Source organism: Giraffa tippelskirchi, chromosome 11 (assembly GCF_054371585.1).
Source record: "Giraffa tippelskirchi isolate mGirTip1 chromosome 11, T2T-mGirTip1v1.2.pri, whole genome shotgun sequence".
NCBI classification, from domain to species: domain Eukaryota; kingdom Metazoa; phylum Chordata; class Mammalia; order Artiodactyla; family Giraffidae; genus Giraffa; species Giraffa tippelskirchi.
In genome coordinates, this window is record NC_137285.1 from 64677470 (window position 1) to 64693052 (window position 15583).

At 43.9% G+C, this 15583-nt stretch overlaps 1 protein-coding gene across 29 annotated transcripts; it reads left to right on the forward strand.

The window, feature by feature from the left end:
• Nucleotides 1–4966: 4966 nt before the first annotated feature.
• Nucleotides 4967–15465, forward strand: LRAT (lecithin retinol acyltransferase). Of its 29 annotated transcripts, XR_014069186.1 has the most exons (7): nt 8375–8414; nt 8559–9236; nt 9404–9609; nt 10354–10731; nt 12443–12622; nt 12913–13034; nt 13588–15465. XR_014069186.1 is itself a non-coding variant. In XM_081543263.1 (5 exons), exons 2-4 carry the CDS (start codon nt 8697–8699, stop codon nt 11988–11990), a joined length of 849 nt encoding a protein of 282 aa, XP_081399389.1. In that variant the 5' UTR covers nt 8375–8414; nt 8559–8696; the 3' UTR covers nt 11991–11992; nt 13588–15465. The 29 variants fall into 29 exon arrangements, 19 of the variants coding, with proteins under 19 accessions (XP_081399379.1, XP_081399387.1, XP_081399383.1 ...); XR_014069184.1 differs by lacking the exon at nt 10354–10731 and having other exon boundaries at nt 8559–9202; XR_014069187.1 differs by lacking the exons at nt 10354–10731; nt 12443–12622; nt 12913–13034 and adding an exon at nt 11854–11992.
• The last annotated feature ends 118 nt before the right edge of the window (nt 15466–15583 follow it).

The following is a 15583-nucleotide window of genomic DNA, read 5'->3' on the forward strand; positions in this document are numbered from 1 at the left end:
GTTTTTGAGATTGCATCCAAGTACTGCATTTTGGACTCTTTTGTTGACCATGATGGCTATTCCATTTCTTCTAAGGGATTCCTGCCCACAGTGAATACAGCTTGCTATAAATTAATAACAGATCAACAACTGCCTTGACCTGTTATTAATTTATAGCAAGCTGTATTCACTTACAGGATTATGATTTTTGCAATCAGTTCACTTCAGTTCAGTTCAGTTCAGTCACTCAGTCGTGTCCGACTCTTTGCGACCCCATGGACCACAGCACTCCAGGCCTCCCTGTCCATCATCAACTCCTGGAGTTTACCCAAACTCGTGTCCATTGAGTCGGTGATGCCATCCAACCATCTCATCCTCTGTCGTCCCCTTTTCCTCCTGCCTTCAATCTTTCCAAGCATCAGGGTCTTTTCAAATCAGTCAGCTCTTCACATTAGGTAGCCAAAGTTTTGGAGTTTCCACTTCAACATCAGTCCTTCTAATGAACACCCAGGACTGATCTCCTTTAGGATGGACTGGTTGGATCTTCTTGCAGGGCAAGAGACTCTCAAGAGTCTTCTCCAACACCACAGTTCAAAAGCATTGATTCTTTGGTACTCAGCTTTCTTTGGACTCAGAGTGAGTCCAACTCTCACATCCATACATGACTACTGGAAAAACCATAAACTTGGCTAGACGGAGTGCCTGGTGAACTATGGATGGAGGTTTGTGACATTGTACAGGAGACAGTGATCAAGACCATCCCCAAGAAAAAGAAACGCAAAAAAGCAAAATGACTGTCTGAGGAAGCCTTACAAATAGCTGTGAAAAGAAGAGATGTCAAAAGCAAAGAAGAAAAGGAAAGATATACCGTTTTGAATACAGAGTTCCAAGAATAGCAAGGAGAGATAAGAAAGCCTTCCTCAGTGATCAGTCCAACGAAATAGAGGAAAACAATACAATGGGAAAGACTAGAGATCACTTCAAGAAAATTAGAGATACGAAGGGAACAATTTATGCAAAGATGGGCTCAATAAAGGACAGAAATGGTAGGGACCTAACAGAAGCAGAAGAGATTAAGAAGAGGTGGCAAGAGTATACAGAAGAACTGTACAAAAATGATCTTCATGACCCAGATAATTACAATGGTGTGATCACTCACCTAGAGCCAGACATCCTGGAATGTGAAGTCAAGTGGGCCTTAGGAAGCATCACTACAAACAAAGCTAGTGGAGGTGATGGAATTCCAGTTGAACTATTTCAAATCCTGAAAGATGATGCTGTGAAAGTGCTGCACTCAATATGCCAGCAAATTTGGAAAACTCAGCAGTGGCCACAGGACTGGAAAATGCCAGTTTTCATTTCAATCCCAAAGAAAGGCAAAGCCAAAGAATGCTCAAAATACTGCAAAATTGCACTCATCTCACACACTAGTAAAGTAATGCTCAAAATTCTCCAAGCCAGGCTTCAGTAACATGTGAACCATTAACTTCCAGATGTTCAAGCTGGTTTTAGAAAAGGCAGAGGAACCAGAGATCAAATTGCCAACATTTGCTGGATCATCAAAAAAGCAAGAGAGTTCCATAAAAACATCTATTTCTGCTTTATTGACTATGCCAAAGCTTTTGACTATGTGGATCACAATAAACTGTGGAAAATTCTTCAAGAGATGGGACTACCAGACTACCTGACCTGCCTCTTGAGAAACCTATATGCAGGTCAGGAAGCAACAGTTACAACTGGACATGGAACAGACTGGTTCCAAACAGGAAAAGGAGTGTGTCAAGGCTATACATTGTCACCCTGCTTATTTAACTTATATGCAGAGTACATTATGAGAAACACTGGGCTAGAGGAAGCACAAGCTGGAATCAGGATTGCTGGGAGAAATATCAATAACCTCACATATGCAGATGACACCACCCTTATGGCAGAAAGTGAAGAAGAACTAAAGGGCCTCTTGATGAAAGTGAAAGTGAGGAGTGGAAAAGTTGGCCTAAAACTCAACATTCGGAAAACTAGGATCATGGCATCTGGTCCCCCATTACTTCATGGGAAATAGATGGAGAAACAGTGGCAGACTGTATTTTGGGGGACTCCAAAATCACTGGAGATGGTGATTTCAGCCATGAAATTAAAAGACGCTTACTCCTTGGAAGGAAAGTTATGACTAACCTAGACAGCATATTAAAAAGCAGCGACATTACTTTGTCAACAAAGGTCCGTCTAGTCAAAGCTATGGTTTTTCCAGTAGTCATGTATGGATGTGAGAATTTGACTGTGAAGAAAGCTGAGCACCAAAGAATTGATTGTTTTGAACTGTGGTGTTGGAGACGACTCTTTAGAGTCCCTTGGACTGCAAGGAGGTCCAACCAGTCCATCCAAAAGGAGATCAGTCCTGGGTGTTCATTGGAAGGACTGATGTTGAAGCTGAAACTCCAATACTTTGGCCACCTCATGCAAAGAGCTGACTCATTTGAAAAGACCCTGATGTTGGGAAAGATTGAGGGCAGGAGGAGAAGGGGATGACAGAGGATGAGATGGTTGGATGGCATCACTGACTCAATGGACATGGGTTTGGGTAAACTCCAGGAGTTGGTGATGGATAGGGAGGCCTGGCGTGCTGCGGTTCATTGTGTTGCGAAGATTCAGACACTACTGAGCAACTGAACTGAACTGAAGTGTCTAGATGGACCTTTGTTGGCGAAGTAATGTCTTTGCTTTTTAATATGCTGTCCAGATTGGTCATAACTTTCCTTCCAAGGAGTAAGCCTCTTTTAATTTCATGGCTGCAGTTACTATCTGCAGTGATTTTGAAGCCCCCCCAAAATAAAGTTAGTCACTTTTTCCACTGTTTCCCCATCTATTTGCCATGAAGTGATGGGACCAGATGCCATGTCCTTAGTTTTCTGAATGTTGCGCTTTAAGCCGACTTTTTTACTCGCCTCTTTTACTTTCATCAAGAGGCTCTTTAGTTCTTCTTCCCTTCCTGCCATAAGGTTGGTGTTATCTGCATATCTGAGGTTATTGATATTTCTCCCGGCAATCTTGATTCCAGCATGTGTTTCTTCAATCCCATCGTTTCTCATGATATAAGAGAAACTCTGCATATAAGTTAAATAAGCAGGGTGACAATATACAGCCTTGACGTACTCCTTTTCCTATTTGGAAGCAGTCTATTGTTCCATGTCCAGTTCTAACTGTTGCTTCCTGACCTGCATACAGGTTTCTCAAGAGGCAGGTCAGGTGGTCTGGTATTCCCATCTCTTGAAGAATTTTCCACACTTTATTGTGGTCCATATAGTCAAAGGCTTTGGCATAGTCAACAATGCTGTAGATGTGTTTTTGGAACTCTCTTGCTTTTTATGATCCAGCGGATGTTGGCAGTTTCATCTCTGGTTCCTCTGCCTTTTTTAAAATCAGCTTGAACATCTGGAAGTTCACAGTTCACATATTGCTGAAGCCTGGCTTGGAGAGTTTTGAGCATTACTGCGTGTGAGATGAGTGCAATTGTGCAGTAGTTTGAGCATTCTTTGGCATTGCCTTTCTTTGGGATTGGAATGAAAACTGGCATTTTCCAGTCCTGTGGCCACTGCTGAGTTTTCCAAATTTGCTGGCATATTGAGTGCAGCACTTTCACAGCATTATCTTTCAGGATTGGAGATAGCTCAACTGGAATTCCATCACCTCCACTAGCTTTGTTTGTAGTGATGCTTCCTAAGGCCCACTTGACTTCTCATTCCAGGATGTCTGGCTCTAGGTGAGTGATCACACCATCGTGATTATCTGGGTCGTGAAGGTCTTTTTTGTACAGTTCTTCTGTGTATTCTTGCCACCTCTTCTTAATCTCTTCTGCTTCTGTTAGGTCCATACTATTTCTGTCCTTTATTGAGCCCATCTTTGCATGAAATGTTCCCTTGCTATCTCTAATTGTCTTGAAGAGATAAGATGTTTGCAATATTAAATTTGAATTTGTTTGTTTTTTTTTTAGTGTTATTTTATTGCTTTCAAAACAATGACAGCAACAAAAACAAAAAACAACTAAGTTGTGTCTGGCTGGAGCTGCTGCCTTTAATCTTTCTAAAGACACAATGCTGGATGGAGGCACTCATAATAAGGTGCTGGACAACAGGAAGGAATTTGGGGAATCTTCCTCCCAGGAGGTACTGGCTTCCTGCCATAAAACCCTCCAGGGAACACTGGGTTAGGAGATTCCTTGAAAAGGTGTCAGCTCTTTTTCCTCTGCCTCCAGAGGAGAGTTCACAAAACCTTTTATCCTTCCTGTCTTCTCAGTGTCAGCTAGTTAGAGCCTCTGTTTGTGTCCAAGTGGCTAGAGGTGAGCATATTTAAAGAACTGAGAGTAGACGGGTACCTAGTTCAGAAGAAAAACAAGCATTAAGACTGTCATTATTTTTGTGCCCATTGATTTATTAGTCTAAAAAAATCTAAGAACAACAACAAAATAATCCTGAAGGATGATAAATCAGAAACATGAAGTTCAGAAAGCCAAATTTATCAGGCTTACGGGAGAGAAGTTCTAAGAGCTAAAGGGTTTGGGACATTGCCATTAGATTCTATTTCTGACTCTGTGCCCTTGGCAAGATACCCATCACCTACCCACCTATCCTATTCCTGTCTCTAAGGAGATATGTAGTGCTGGGCCTTCCTGAGAGGGATACTATTAACTACAACCATAATCATATCTTTCTCTATAGCAGTAAGTGAGGTTAAAAATTGGAATCTGTAGCACTACAGAAGCAGGGAAATGAAGTCCAAATGAAAAAGGAAAGTTTTGTGAGCTAAATTCCGGTTGGGTATTTAACTGAAATTCCAGGACTGGAAAAGAGCTGGCCCCGGGTGATAGGGTGATAGGTGGGTGAACTGATGGGAAGCCAGACCTTCCTCAGTGGTGGTGGGCCGGGGAGCAAAGAAGCTGTGGTTCAGTCCTGATCCACCCTAACGCTCGTCATAAAGAGTGAGTTATAACCTCAGTTTCTTCCTGTGTTAAACGGAGACAACACACATAGGGTTAGGAGGACTAAGTGCGAAAATGCTTATTAATTCAATGCCTTAGCACAGAGGAAGCACAAGATTCTGTGATCCAATCCTCCACTACAAAGTTTTCCGAGGAAGAGGATCTCCAGAGGTAAATGTGGATAGGAAATCCCACAGCTTCCGGGCTCCTGCGGGACTCCGCCCTTTTCCCCCCGGAGAACCGGAGCTCTTTCTCTTGGGACCCGCGGCGGGATCCAGGGCCTGAAGGTGAAGCCTGAAAGTTAGGTGGGCTCTTGGAGCCCAAATTCCAGCTTCCTTTATGCAGAAACCCCGTGGAATTGTGGTCTGCCCCACTGGGAGACATGGACGCCGGCCTGACTGGATGCTGTGGCTGTCTTTTGACTTGGCTCTTTCCGTGGGAAGGCAGAAGGGAACAGCGAGGCGACAGTTGATAGTTCTTTGACATCATCATGTTGTCCCTGGAAGGCTAGCGCGCTTTCACAATACCCCCGCTAGACCCGGCGACCCAGTTTTGAATGCATTTAAGGCGTTTGCACGAAACTTGTTGAATGCAGCCAACTTTCCTACAACCGGGAAACTAGGAGTCTCTCTAGCAAGTCGGATTCTCCCCTTTACGAATGAATGACCGCTTCTGGTTTAGGAAGGAAAATGTTCTGATGTTAGATTTCTCTTGGTTGGCCTTTCCTTCTAATAGCAATCGCGTTCTCTTAGTTTGACTGAGTTAAGGAGACAGGCTTACTTATATGCTACTCTGAGAATGCTGGCTACTGTAGTTGTAAGGAAAGTTTTGTTCAGCCAACAAGAGCTCATTGTCTCAGTGGAAAAGCAGCCTAGTCCTCCACGCTAACGCCTCCCGGCCGGATAGGTCTGAAGAGACTTCAAACATGGGCACCTGAAGACGTTTCATTGTCTCCTACAGGCTCCCGGAGCCGAATTCCCGGCAAGCAGGGCAGGCAGAGAGGGCAGCTCTGGGGCAGTTCCACGGAGAAAAATACATTTATTCAACAGCATAACAATCTGGCTTAAAAATAGAGAGTTAACCCAGGCAAAAATAACCTTCAAGAAACTATGGACACTCGCTCACCATTCATTGTCCAAGACAGCAGAGCGCCTACATCTTGAGCAACGTAGTCGGCTTCATGCTTCATATTACTCTCATCTCTCTCTTTTTTTTCTTTCGTTAAGTGACTCCCTTTTCAGAGGCGGCGGCCCAAAAATTAACCTTACTGGGAAAGAGAAAAATCAAATGCAAATCGGCTTGGCGCTGCCTGACTCACAAAACGCCCTGGGGATGCGACTATGTCTATAGGTGATTTCTCCTTAATTTTTTTCTTTCTTTTTTTTTTTTCTCTGAAACAGTGAAGCTGCCCGCCGTGAGGCAGTTCTCCATGCTTTTGTCTCCAGCAAATTTGCCAGGTGCAGACTGTCGTAGCGTTTTAAGTCGGGTTGACTCATTGGAAAAGACCCTAATGCTGGGTAGGATTGGGGGCGGGAGGAGAAGGGGACGACAGAGGATGAGATGGTTGGATGGCATCACCGACTCGATGAACATGGGTTTGGGTGGACTCCGGGAGTTGGTGATGGACAGAGAGGCCTGGCGTGCTGCAATTCATGGGGTCGCAGAGAGTCGGACACGACTGAGCGACTGAACTGAACTGAACTGAGTGACCACTAGAGACGGAAATCGCTAATTACCAAGTCCCTTTTGATCTCCCCGGGCCGTTTGGCTCTTGACCCTGGAGGCTCCGGAATCCGTGCTTTCCCAGAACTGGACCAGAGAGGCGAGACCAGAGCCGGGTGTGCAGTTAACGTGTACGCCCAGGTCTGGATCGGGCTTCTAAAAATGTCCCCAGACATCGCAGAGTTGCAGACCTCGGGAGGTGATGTGCTGCCGGACGTTAACTAGCGCCTGTGTGTCCAGGAGTTTGATTAAGCTATCCGCCAACCGCACTTTTCTTTAAATTTGGGGCTAAGAATGGGAAAATAATATCTTAAAATTTCCTCATCCACTGCCTCTCCGCTCTTACCCACCTTCCTTTTTCGATTTTTTTTTTTTTGTGGGAAATGGAATTTTCTTCTCTTTGCTGGGACTAAAATGTGATTCGAGATCGTTTGTGAAATGAACAAAAGTCACCAGCAAGCCGGACGTCTAGGGCAGAGCGCTGACGGCAGATAAAGAGTGAGAGCGAAGGCTGGGTCTCGGAGGATAATGCAGAGCCGGCCTCCTCCCCGTCTGGTCTCCATTCCCCTCCGTCTTCCACGTAAGACGGATGTCCCTTCATCCATCACCCGCCGGGAGCGCCCTCCCCCAGGCGAGCGGAGAATTTGCTGGCTGATAGAACCTGTTAGCTCCGTACGGGGCGGCTTTGGGGAGCCATCCGAGGCTCCCTCCATTGTGGCCTTTGTCCGAGGAATTTAAGTATTTACATAATGCGTGAGCACGGAACTCGGCGATGGGTCGGGACTCCGCGTGTGGCGACTGGCGCGGACTCGGCGACCGCAGCGCCCTGGCGCGCGTGCGCCCCGGAACCGTCTCGCTGTGCGCGGGTTCCGGGCACTCAGGCCAGGAAGGCAGCGCCCCTTGCTCGGTCACCTCCGGGGGGCTGCGCTTTAAGAGGCAAAGTTTCGGTGAGTGAACCGAAGAAGCTGGATCCACGTGACTCTGAAGCTGGAAAAATTAATTCGGTTTTCCAGGAGAATGTTGGGCGCTTCGTCGTTTTACTTGCTGACCGTTGGAACCCTTGCGCTCAACGGTCCCTGGCGCCACGGAACGCGGAGGCGCCTCGGGTTCCGATTACTCGCGGGGTCGCTTCCCACCCGCGCGCCAGCGGACAGCGAGGGGCATTCGGGGCATTTAAAGGGGAGAAGAGTGTGCGGTGTGCAGGACCACTGCTCTGCGCAGTTTAGGAAGGAATCTGGAGGCTTTCGAGGTGCGCACACTTCTCGGAGTAAATGCAGATATTTTAGGAAGCCGACGGCCCCGAGTGTCCAACCTTTTGGAGAGAGGCGGCTCTACTCAGAAATCTCGCCCAAGGCGACTCTCCACCAAAAACGCCCCAGAGACACCCAGAACGCGCCCCAATCTAGCAGGTGCAAGATCTCTTGCGCGGCCATGCCTCTGCCTCTTGCCAAAGCCGGCCGCTGAAAGGCGGGAAGTGCAAAGGTACGGCTCTCAAAGAGGAGGCCTGCCCTGGAAGGGGTCGCTAGGCAGAACCTCCAAGCCCGGAAGCGGCCAGCCCTTTCGACGGGGCCTGCGGTCCGGCGCCGCCCCTGAGCGGGCGGTGCTGGCCGGCGGCCCCAATCAGCGCTCTCGCCGGGTCTGTGACGGCATTCGGCCCCGCCCCCTCGACGGCGATAAAAGCCCCACCAGCGGCTCGGTTCTGAGCACCGCGTGCGGCCCTGCGCCCCGGTCCGGCCTCCAGGTGCGCAGGGCAGGTCCCGCTGTCCCCGCGGCCAGCCGCCGCCAGCTCCTCGTCCTCCTCAGTCCCGCGTGGGGTGCGGCTAAGCCGAGCCGATCTCCAGGCTTCTCGCCTTCTCCTTTTTCTCTCTCTCTCCCTCCTCCGCAGGCGACGTGCCCCGCGGCACTGGGCGGCCGGCCCGCGGGTGAGCGCCCCTGTCCGGCCAGCTCACCTTGCCCGGCTCCGCGCGGCCCGTGCCAGAGGAGCGGCGGTGCCCCCGCCACAAGACTCCCGTTTCGCTACAGGATGAAGAACCCAATGCTGGAGGCGGTGTCGCTCGTGCTGGAGAAACTGCTGTTCATCTCCAACTTCAAGTTCTTCAGTTCGGGCGCCCCGGGCGAAGACAAGGCGGGGAACACTTTATATGAGATCCACTCTTTTCTCCGCGGCGACGTGCTGGAGGTGCCTCGGACCCACCTGACGCACTATGGCATCTACCTGGGCGACAACCGTGTCGCCCACATGATGCCCGATATCCTTTTGGCCCTGACTGACGACAAAGGGCTCACGCAGAAGGTGGTCTCCAACAAACGTCTCATCCTAGGCGTCATTGGCAGGGTGGCCAGCATCCGCGTGGACACCGTGGAGGACTTCGCCTACGGAGCCGAGATCCTGGTCAATCACCTGGACAGGTCCCTCAAGAAGAAGGCGCTGCTCAACGAAGAGGTGGCGCAGAGGGCAGAGAAGCTGCTGGGCATAACTCCCTACAGCCTGCTTTGGAACAACTGCGAGCATTTCGTCACCTACTGCAGGTTCGGCACCGCAATTAGCCCCCAGGCCGACAAGGTACCACGTGTGGCTGACTCCCCGGTGGGCTCGGTGGGGACACCCCTTCCCGTCCCTAAACGTTCCTCTCCCCTGGGAGCAGGGATTGAGCTCTAGGTTTAGTAACGAACCTTCTGGTGTTCCTCAGGAAAGCAAAGTAAATAAATAAATGGCAATGTGCCTTGCAGGATATCTCGAAATGCACGGCGAAAGAGTGTGGCAATGCAGTGCCGCTGCCAGCGATGCCAGAGAGCTGCCCAGTTATTGCTGCAGAAGTCATCAGGGTGTCCACCCAGCGTAGTTGAAATGACAAGGGCAGGTGACTGGAAGGGTCACAGAAAATCTGTCGCCGTATGCTTGCAACTTTACCCAAGAATTGGCAGTTGGAAGGAAGGTGTCCAGAGTTCATATTTAATCTATAACACTGTCTAGTACGAATTCTTGTGCCTTTAAAACGAGGAAGCATGCCCGTTTTCCCTATGAGCTGCAGAGAGAGAATTCTCTTTGCTTAATATAAACTACCAAAATATCCATTAAGAAGAGCTCCCTGGTAGGTCTCTCATTCCTGTGGCTGAGCTTGAGGGAAATCTTTTCCTTGGTATCCTGCATTTCTTTTATGTTGGCTTTAATCCCCATTTAGACTTCCCCATTGTTAAGCATCCTATATCCCCTAGCCCCACAGTTGGGTTGAAGTGTTTCAGAGTTCCCCAGAGATTAAAACAATTGGTTTTCCAGAAGAGTCATTAAATGTTGAAAGGTAATTTGATGGGTACTTTAAAAAGGGGGGAAAAAAAAAACCTGTTAGAATTTAAGATGATTAAATTAGCTACAAAGCCAGAGGAAAAAATAGTGGATTTTTTATTGCCTTTTGAAACCTCTTAACTTATAAAGATCACATTTTAAGCCTGCAATTTCATTTGCAATTGAAAGTCTTAACCTTCTCTGCAGTTGCTAAAGAGGTGCTGTTGGTGTGCACCCTTCACAATGAAAATATGGGCAATCACATAATAGATCTCATTTATACTCTTCATGTTTAAATATGTTGGGACCAAAAGAATCTAAATCCATGTAACCAGTTTTTTATTTTTCCACATCTTAATTTTTTGACCCACGTGGGAAAATCTTTCCTCTTTTGCAGAGCATGAAAGTATAGTGCTTGTTTACATCCATATATGAAACTCCTTACAGATGGCATCACTAACTTGATGGACATGGGTTTGGGTAAACTGCGAGAGTTGGTGATGGACAGGGAGGCCTGGTGTGCTGCGATTTATGGGGTCGCAAAGAGTCGGACACGACTGAACGACTGAACTGAACTGAATAGAATATTTATAAAGCCATAACAGACTCAATCTAGGAATTCTAAGTAAAATAAAAATACAGTTACAGCACTGTGCGGTGATTCAAGAATCACAGCTTCAGTCCAGGCCTGTTTAGAAATGAGCTTCACCACTTTTACAAACACTGGCTCCAAAAGTGTTCAAAAGGAAACACGTCAGATTTACTTAGGACCCAAGTAAGTCATTTCTCTAAGGAAAAACAGTATTTCCCTCCCATAATTAGGAGTTACCCTTTCATGGAACACATATAACATTGTATTATATATTTCTACAAAAAAAATAGTACAAGTGCTTTTTTAAGGTAGTAAAATATTTAATCTGCATAAATAACTAGTTAGAACAGTTTTTCTTCTTTGGAAACTTTTTAAGGTTTTATAGAAGTAGAGAAGTGCTTTAATTGCTGTTGCTGCATAGCACCTCTTGTGAAACTGAGTTTTTGTCTTCACTTTGAATGGTCTAACAAACAATTTGGCCACACAGTAGATTTCCTAGGGAAAAAAAAAAAAATCCCCATCCCAAATTTTCCAATTCTAAGGACTGTTTTTGAACATGCCCTGAGAGAAGTAGGTCATTAGTACTGAAGGAGAACTGACTTTTATTTTCTAGAAACATAAGGACTGACTTGATTCTGGGACTGGTTGTTGAGTTCTCCATATATACAACTATTATCAGCTTAACATGAGAGTTACACAGTTGTCTCACTTAAATTTGTGTTTATAAAATCTCTCAAGAGCACTTTCCCTCATGAAAACACTACAATTAATGTGAAAGTGAACTGGAAGAGACTCTTTTTTCTTTCCCTTTGGCAGTGATGCTTTTTTGTTTTTTTTACAAGCTTAGAAATTGTAAAATTAAACCATTTTATAATAATTTCAGTATTTCATATGCTATAAAGCCCTTTAATTAGTAACTGTTATTATTTCTTATGCTTTTTTTCTTTGCTGGTCTTGCTTTGCATTGCCAAAATGAATACATGTACCCTTTCTAATTTGCAAGGATTTGTTGCTCAAAGGTGCCCCTACAGGCTTCTTAACATTAAGCTAGAACGAGAGGGCATTTCCTACCATGGAGCAACACCAGAGGTGCCTCCTGGACAGGACATTAGAAATGAGATGATCCTCTTATGGGGGAAAGAAAGTCCACAATGATTCTATGTTGGTCTTAATTAAATATTATTGGGAAAAAAAGATAAAAGAATGACTACATCAAGACAGTATTCTTATTTACCTAAATGTATGTGTGTGTATGTTTTCAGTTGTGTCCAACTCTTTGTGACCCCATGGATTGTCGCCTTCCAGGCTCCTCTGTCCATGGAATTTTCCAGGAAAGACTACTGGAGTGGGTTGCTGACCCAGGGATTGAACACGTGTCTCCTACATCTCCTGCATTGGCAGGAGGAGTCTTTACTGCTGTGCCGCCTGGGAAGCTCACTTAAATGTATATCTCCCCATTATTTGCCAAACAGCTTTTCTTACTCTCCTAAAAACTTCATTCAGTTTGATCCTCATCACTTTAAAATTATGTATTTGTTACTCAATATCTTGTTAGTTTAGTAGGAGACAAATCATATGTTTGACACACAAAAAGAATGATATATGGATAACCAACTGGACATTTTATATTTGTTGAGATACTGTATAAAAGTACTGACAGAGACAGCCTTGCAGTGAAGGTGGTGTGTTAAAATATATTGGACTTGTTTCTGCAATGCAGGAGACCTGGGTTCGATCCCTGGGTCAGGAAGATAAAGGGAATGGTTACCCACTCCAGTATTCTTGCCTGGAGAATTCCATGGACAGAGGAACCCGTGGGCTACAGTCCATGGGGTTGCAAAGAGCTGGACACGACTGAGTGACTAACACTTTCACTTTCATTCTATCCATTAAGAATTTGGAAACGTGGCTGTCCAGAACTACATAGGCCACTACAGGAGACCCTAAAAGCATATACAGTGTCGTCTAGAAAAGGAGTTTAAAGCCAAGTGCTTAGTCGTTCAGTTGTGTCCCCAACTCTTTGCGACCCCATGGACTGTAGCCCGTCAGGCTTCTCTGTGCATGGGATTTTCAGGTGAGAATACTGGAGTGGGTTGCCATTTTCTTCCCTAGGGGATCTTCCCAACCCAGGAATCAAACCGGGGTCAACTGCATTGCAGGCAGATTCTTCACTAGCTGAGCACAAGTAGGAAACTCTTATCAAAATGGAGCAATTAATTGCTAAATTCTGCCCCAACAGTGTTGAGGTAGAGATAACTGTCAAGATCTAGCAGTGAAAATAATCATTGTAACACCTTACATTTATATAGCATGCAGACAAATGCAGAGTACTTTTGCAAAATAGATCTCATTTGATCCTTACAGCAACCTCAATACTCGCATGGAGGAGAAGAAGGTGGTCTGGACAGGTTAAATGATTGAGAGTGATCCAGGCAATACTTCCGAGAAAAATTAGTTTTCTAAGAAAAAAATGCATTCCTCAGCGGGTAAAGATCTCGTTTATCTTTATCTCCAGCAGCCAATTTTCAATCTCAATTTGATCTGACTTTATTTTGGCAGGGGATGGGATTAGACTTTTGATGCCTTTAGAGTTTGAGGCTTATCAGAAATTTATCATCAGAAGTATTGCCAAATTTTAGAACGATGAGTTGTAGGAATCAAATTCACCAATAATGACTGGTTAAATTCTGTTTGCTCAAGATCATTTTATTTTTGCATATGTTATTGTTATTGAGAGGCAGTTTAATGTTGTTTTTAACCTTTAATCCTGAATAACTTTTATGTGGTTATATTCTCTGTAGTTTTCTGTAAATGTTCTGCGTTTACAAAGGCAAGTGCCTAAACTATTATTTCAGCCACGATGGGATGTGGAATCAGGAAACCAAACTGTTAACATCTTAAATTCTTTCCTAAGTTGTGAGAGAAATTCTAGTTCTTCTGGTGATAGGAAATAGATGGGAAAGTTGTGCTCTACTGTTTGGTATATATGATTCTTCTTAGGTTTAGCCTTTTCTAACATTCTTAAATTTTATTTTCTAGTTTTGTGAAAATGTGAAGATCATTATTCGTGATCAGAGAAGTGTCCTTGCTTCGGCAGTCTTGGGATTGGCGTCTATAGTCTGTCTGGGCTTGGCATCATATACTACTCTTCCTGCAATTTTTATTCCATTCTTCTTATGGATGGCTGGCTAACTTCATACTCCTGTGTCAGTGTATGCATTCTGTGTATAGAAATGTTTATATTTATATAGCACAAATCAGTATAAGCATTGTTGAGAAAATGTGACCTATAATAATGTGTGCTGGATAAAAATGTGATTAAGAATCACACAAAGTGCTTACCGTGTAAGCCCAAGAATGGAGGCTTTCTGAATCTTCCCAGGCAGTTCCATTTCCAAGCACTGTGAATCTTGGAAACACAACAGCTTGTGCTAGAATTCGCCATTACAAGAAAACCAGCCTGTAAGGTGATGGCCACAGGAGATTATTTGTTATTTTTTTTCTCCTATAATCATTGTTCTCCTCTGTTAAGCCTGAATTAGAAGATTGGAAACTTTGTTGAATGAGACCACTAACTATTGTAAATTTATGCTGTTTCATTGAAAATTTTATATTAAACTAAAATAATTTCCCTTATTCAGATGAAAACATGTTTGATGATTGGCCAAAAAAAATCACATTTTCTTTGTGTATTATATATAATTTCCAATAAGTCAAGAATAATTTCATTACTTGAAACAATATTGGAAAAGTTAAGGTTTAATGATAAAATAACTGACCAGAACTATAGAAATCTGTTTTCCTGCAGAAATAGCTAATAATACTATAGTTTTGATTTGGCTTTACTTAATTGGAAGCCCGGCATTCATTTTTTTTTTCCCTTTTATGTGTCACTGTAGTTACTTTAAATCACTCTGAGAGGAAAATGAACATAAGAGTGAAGTAAGTTGGGTTCTTGGAGAGTGTATGTGCCAATTAAATACACAGATGTATTGAGTACATGTACTCAGACTGATGTACTGAGACTGAGTACATGTATTCAGACATGTACTCAGACTAACAGATTGCTAATTCTTAATTGCTTTATGGTCATAACAGTGTAGTTAGTATAGAGCATTGGTGGAGGTGAACATAAAAGCACATTCAATCCATTTTTTTGCAGCTATAGTGTAACTTGCATGTGTGTCGTTGGATGGCTTTATTTGAAAGCACTTACTAATGCACTGTCTAATTTTTAAAAGCCCTGGCATTTGTTTTCTTGTTAGGTTTCTCCATTCCATTACCAAGTCAGTATAGTTTACATCCTTAAAAGAATAATGCTTTAGCAATATATAAAAACCCAAGAAAGTAAGACTAAAGGAAATAGCTGTTAGAAGTCATTTTTAAGTGTCTTAATACTACCAGGCATGTAAGTGGATTACACAGAGGCTGTTTTAATGTCAGAGTTGAGATGCAGCAATGTTAAAGCAAGCATGCAAGTACTTTTGCAAAATTACCAAATTCTAAAAATCAAGCTACAAGACTGTAAACTATCAGGAGTCAGAAAATAATGAGTCACATAATGAGTGGTATGAGGAGGGCAGGGTTGGTAACTCAATGATCCAATCAGAACACATTTAAGAGTAGATTTTAGTATATTTGATGTTTTATCACCACTAATTTACCAACAACAAATTCAGTTAGAGTTTAATAATAACTAAACTTTGTATTTAATCATTTAAATGTGTTGAATAGTTAAAACATGAAATGACAACACCACAGAATAAAGTGTTCTATGGGCCTATTCCAGCCACTTAAAGTTATTCTAAGTGTGTATACATAAAAACAACCACTATGAGAACTCCATTGTATTAGTGGTTTTTCACTTACTGTATATCACTTATGTAGCAATTGTTTATAAATAAACTCATTTAAACATTTGGTGTCCTCATGAATAATTTATACCTTTCTTCAGACTTTAGTGTTGTAGGTAGCAAAAAATCACCGTGTATTGTTAAATCTGTGTTCAAAAATCATGATCTCTCATTAAAAGCTA

Excerpts from the sequence above, each read along its gene's own strand:
- LRAT (XM_081543263.1), top strand. The coding sequence starts at position 8,697 with ATGAAGAACCCAATGCTGGAGGCGGTGTCGCTCGTGCTGGAGAAACTG. Across the intron at positions 9,203-9,403 it reads CATTTCGTCACCTACTGCAG|GATATCTCGAAATGCACGGC; the intron begins GTTCGGCACCGC and ends TGTGCCTTGCAG. Across the intron at positions 9,610-11,853 it reads AATTGGCAGTTGGAAGGAAG|GCTCCTCTGTCCATGGAATT; the intron begins GTGTCCAGAGTT and ends GTCGCCTTCCAG.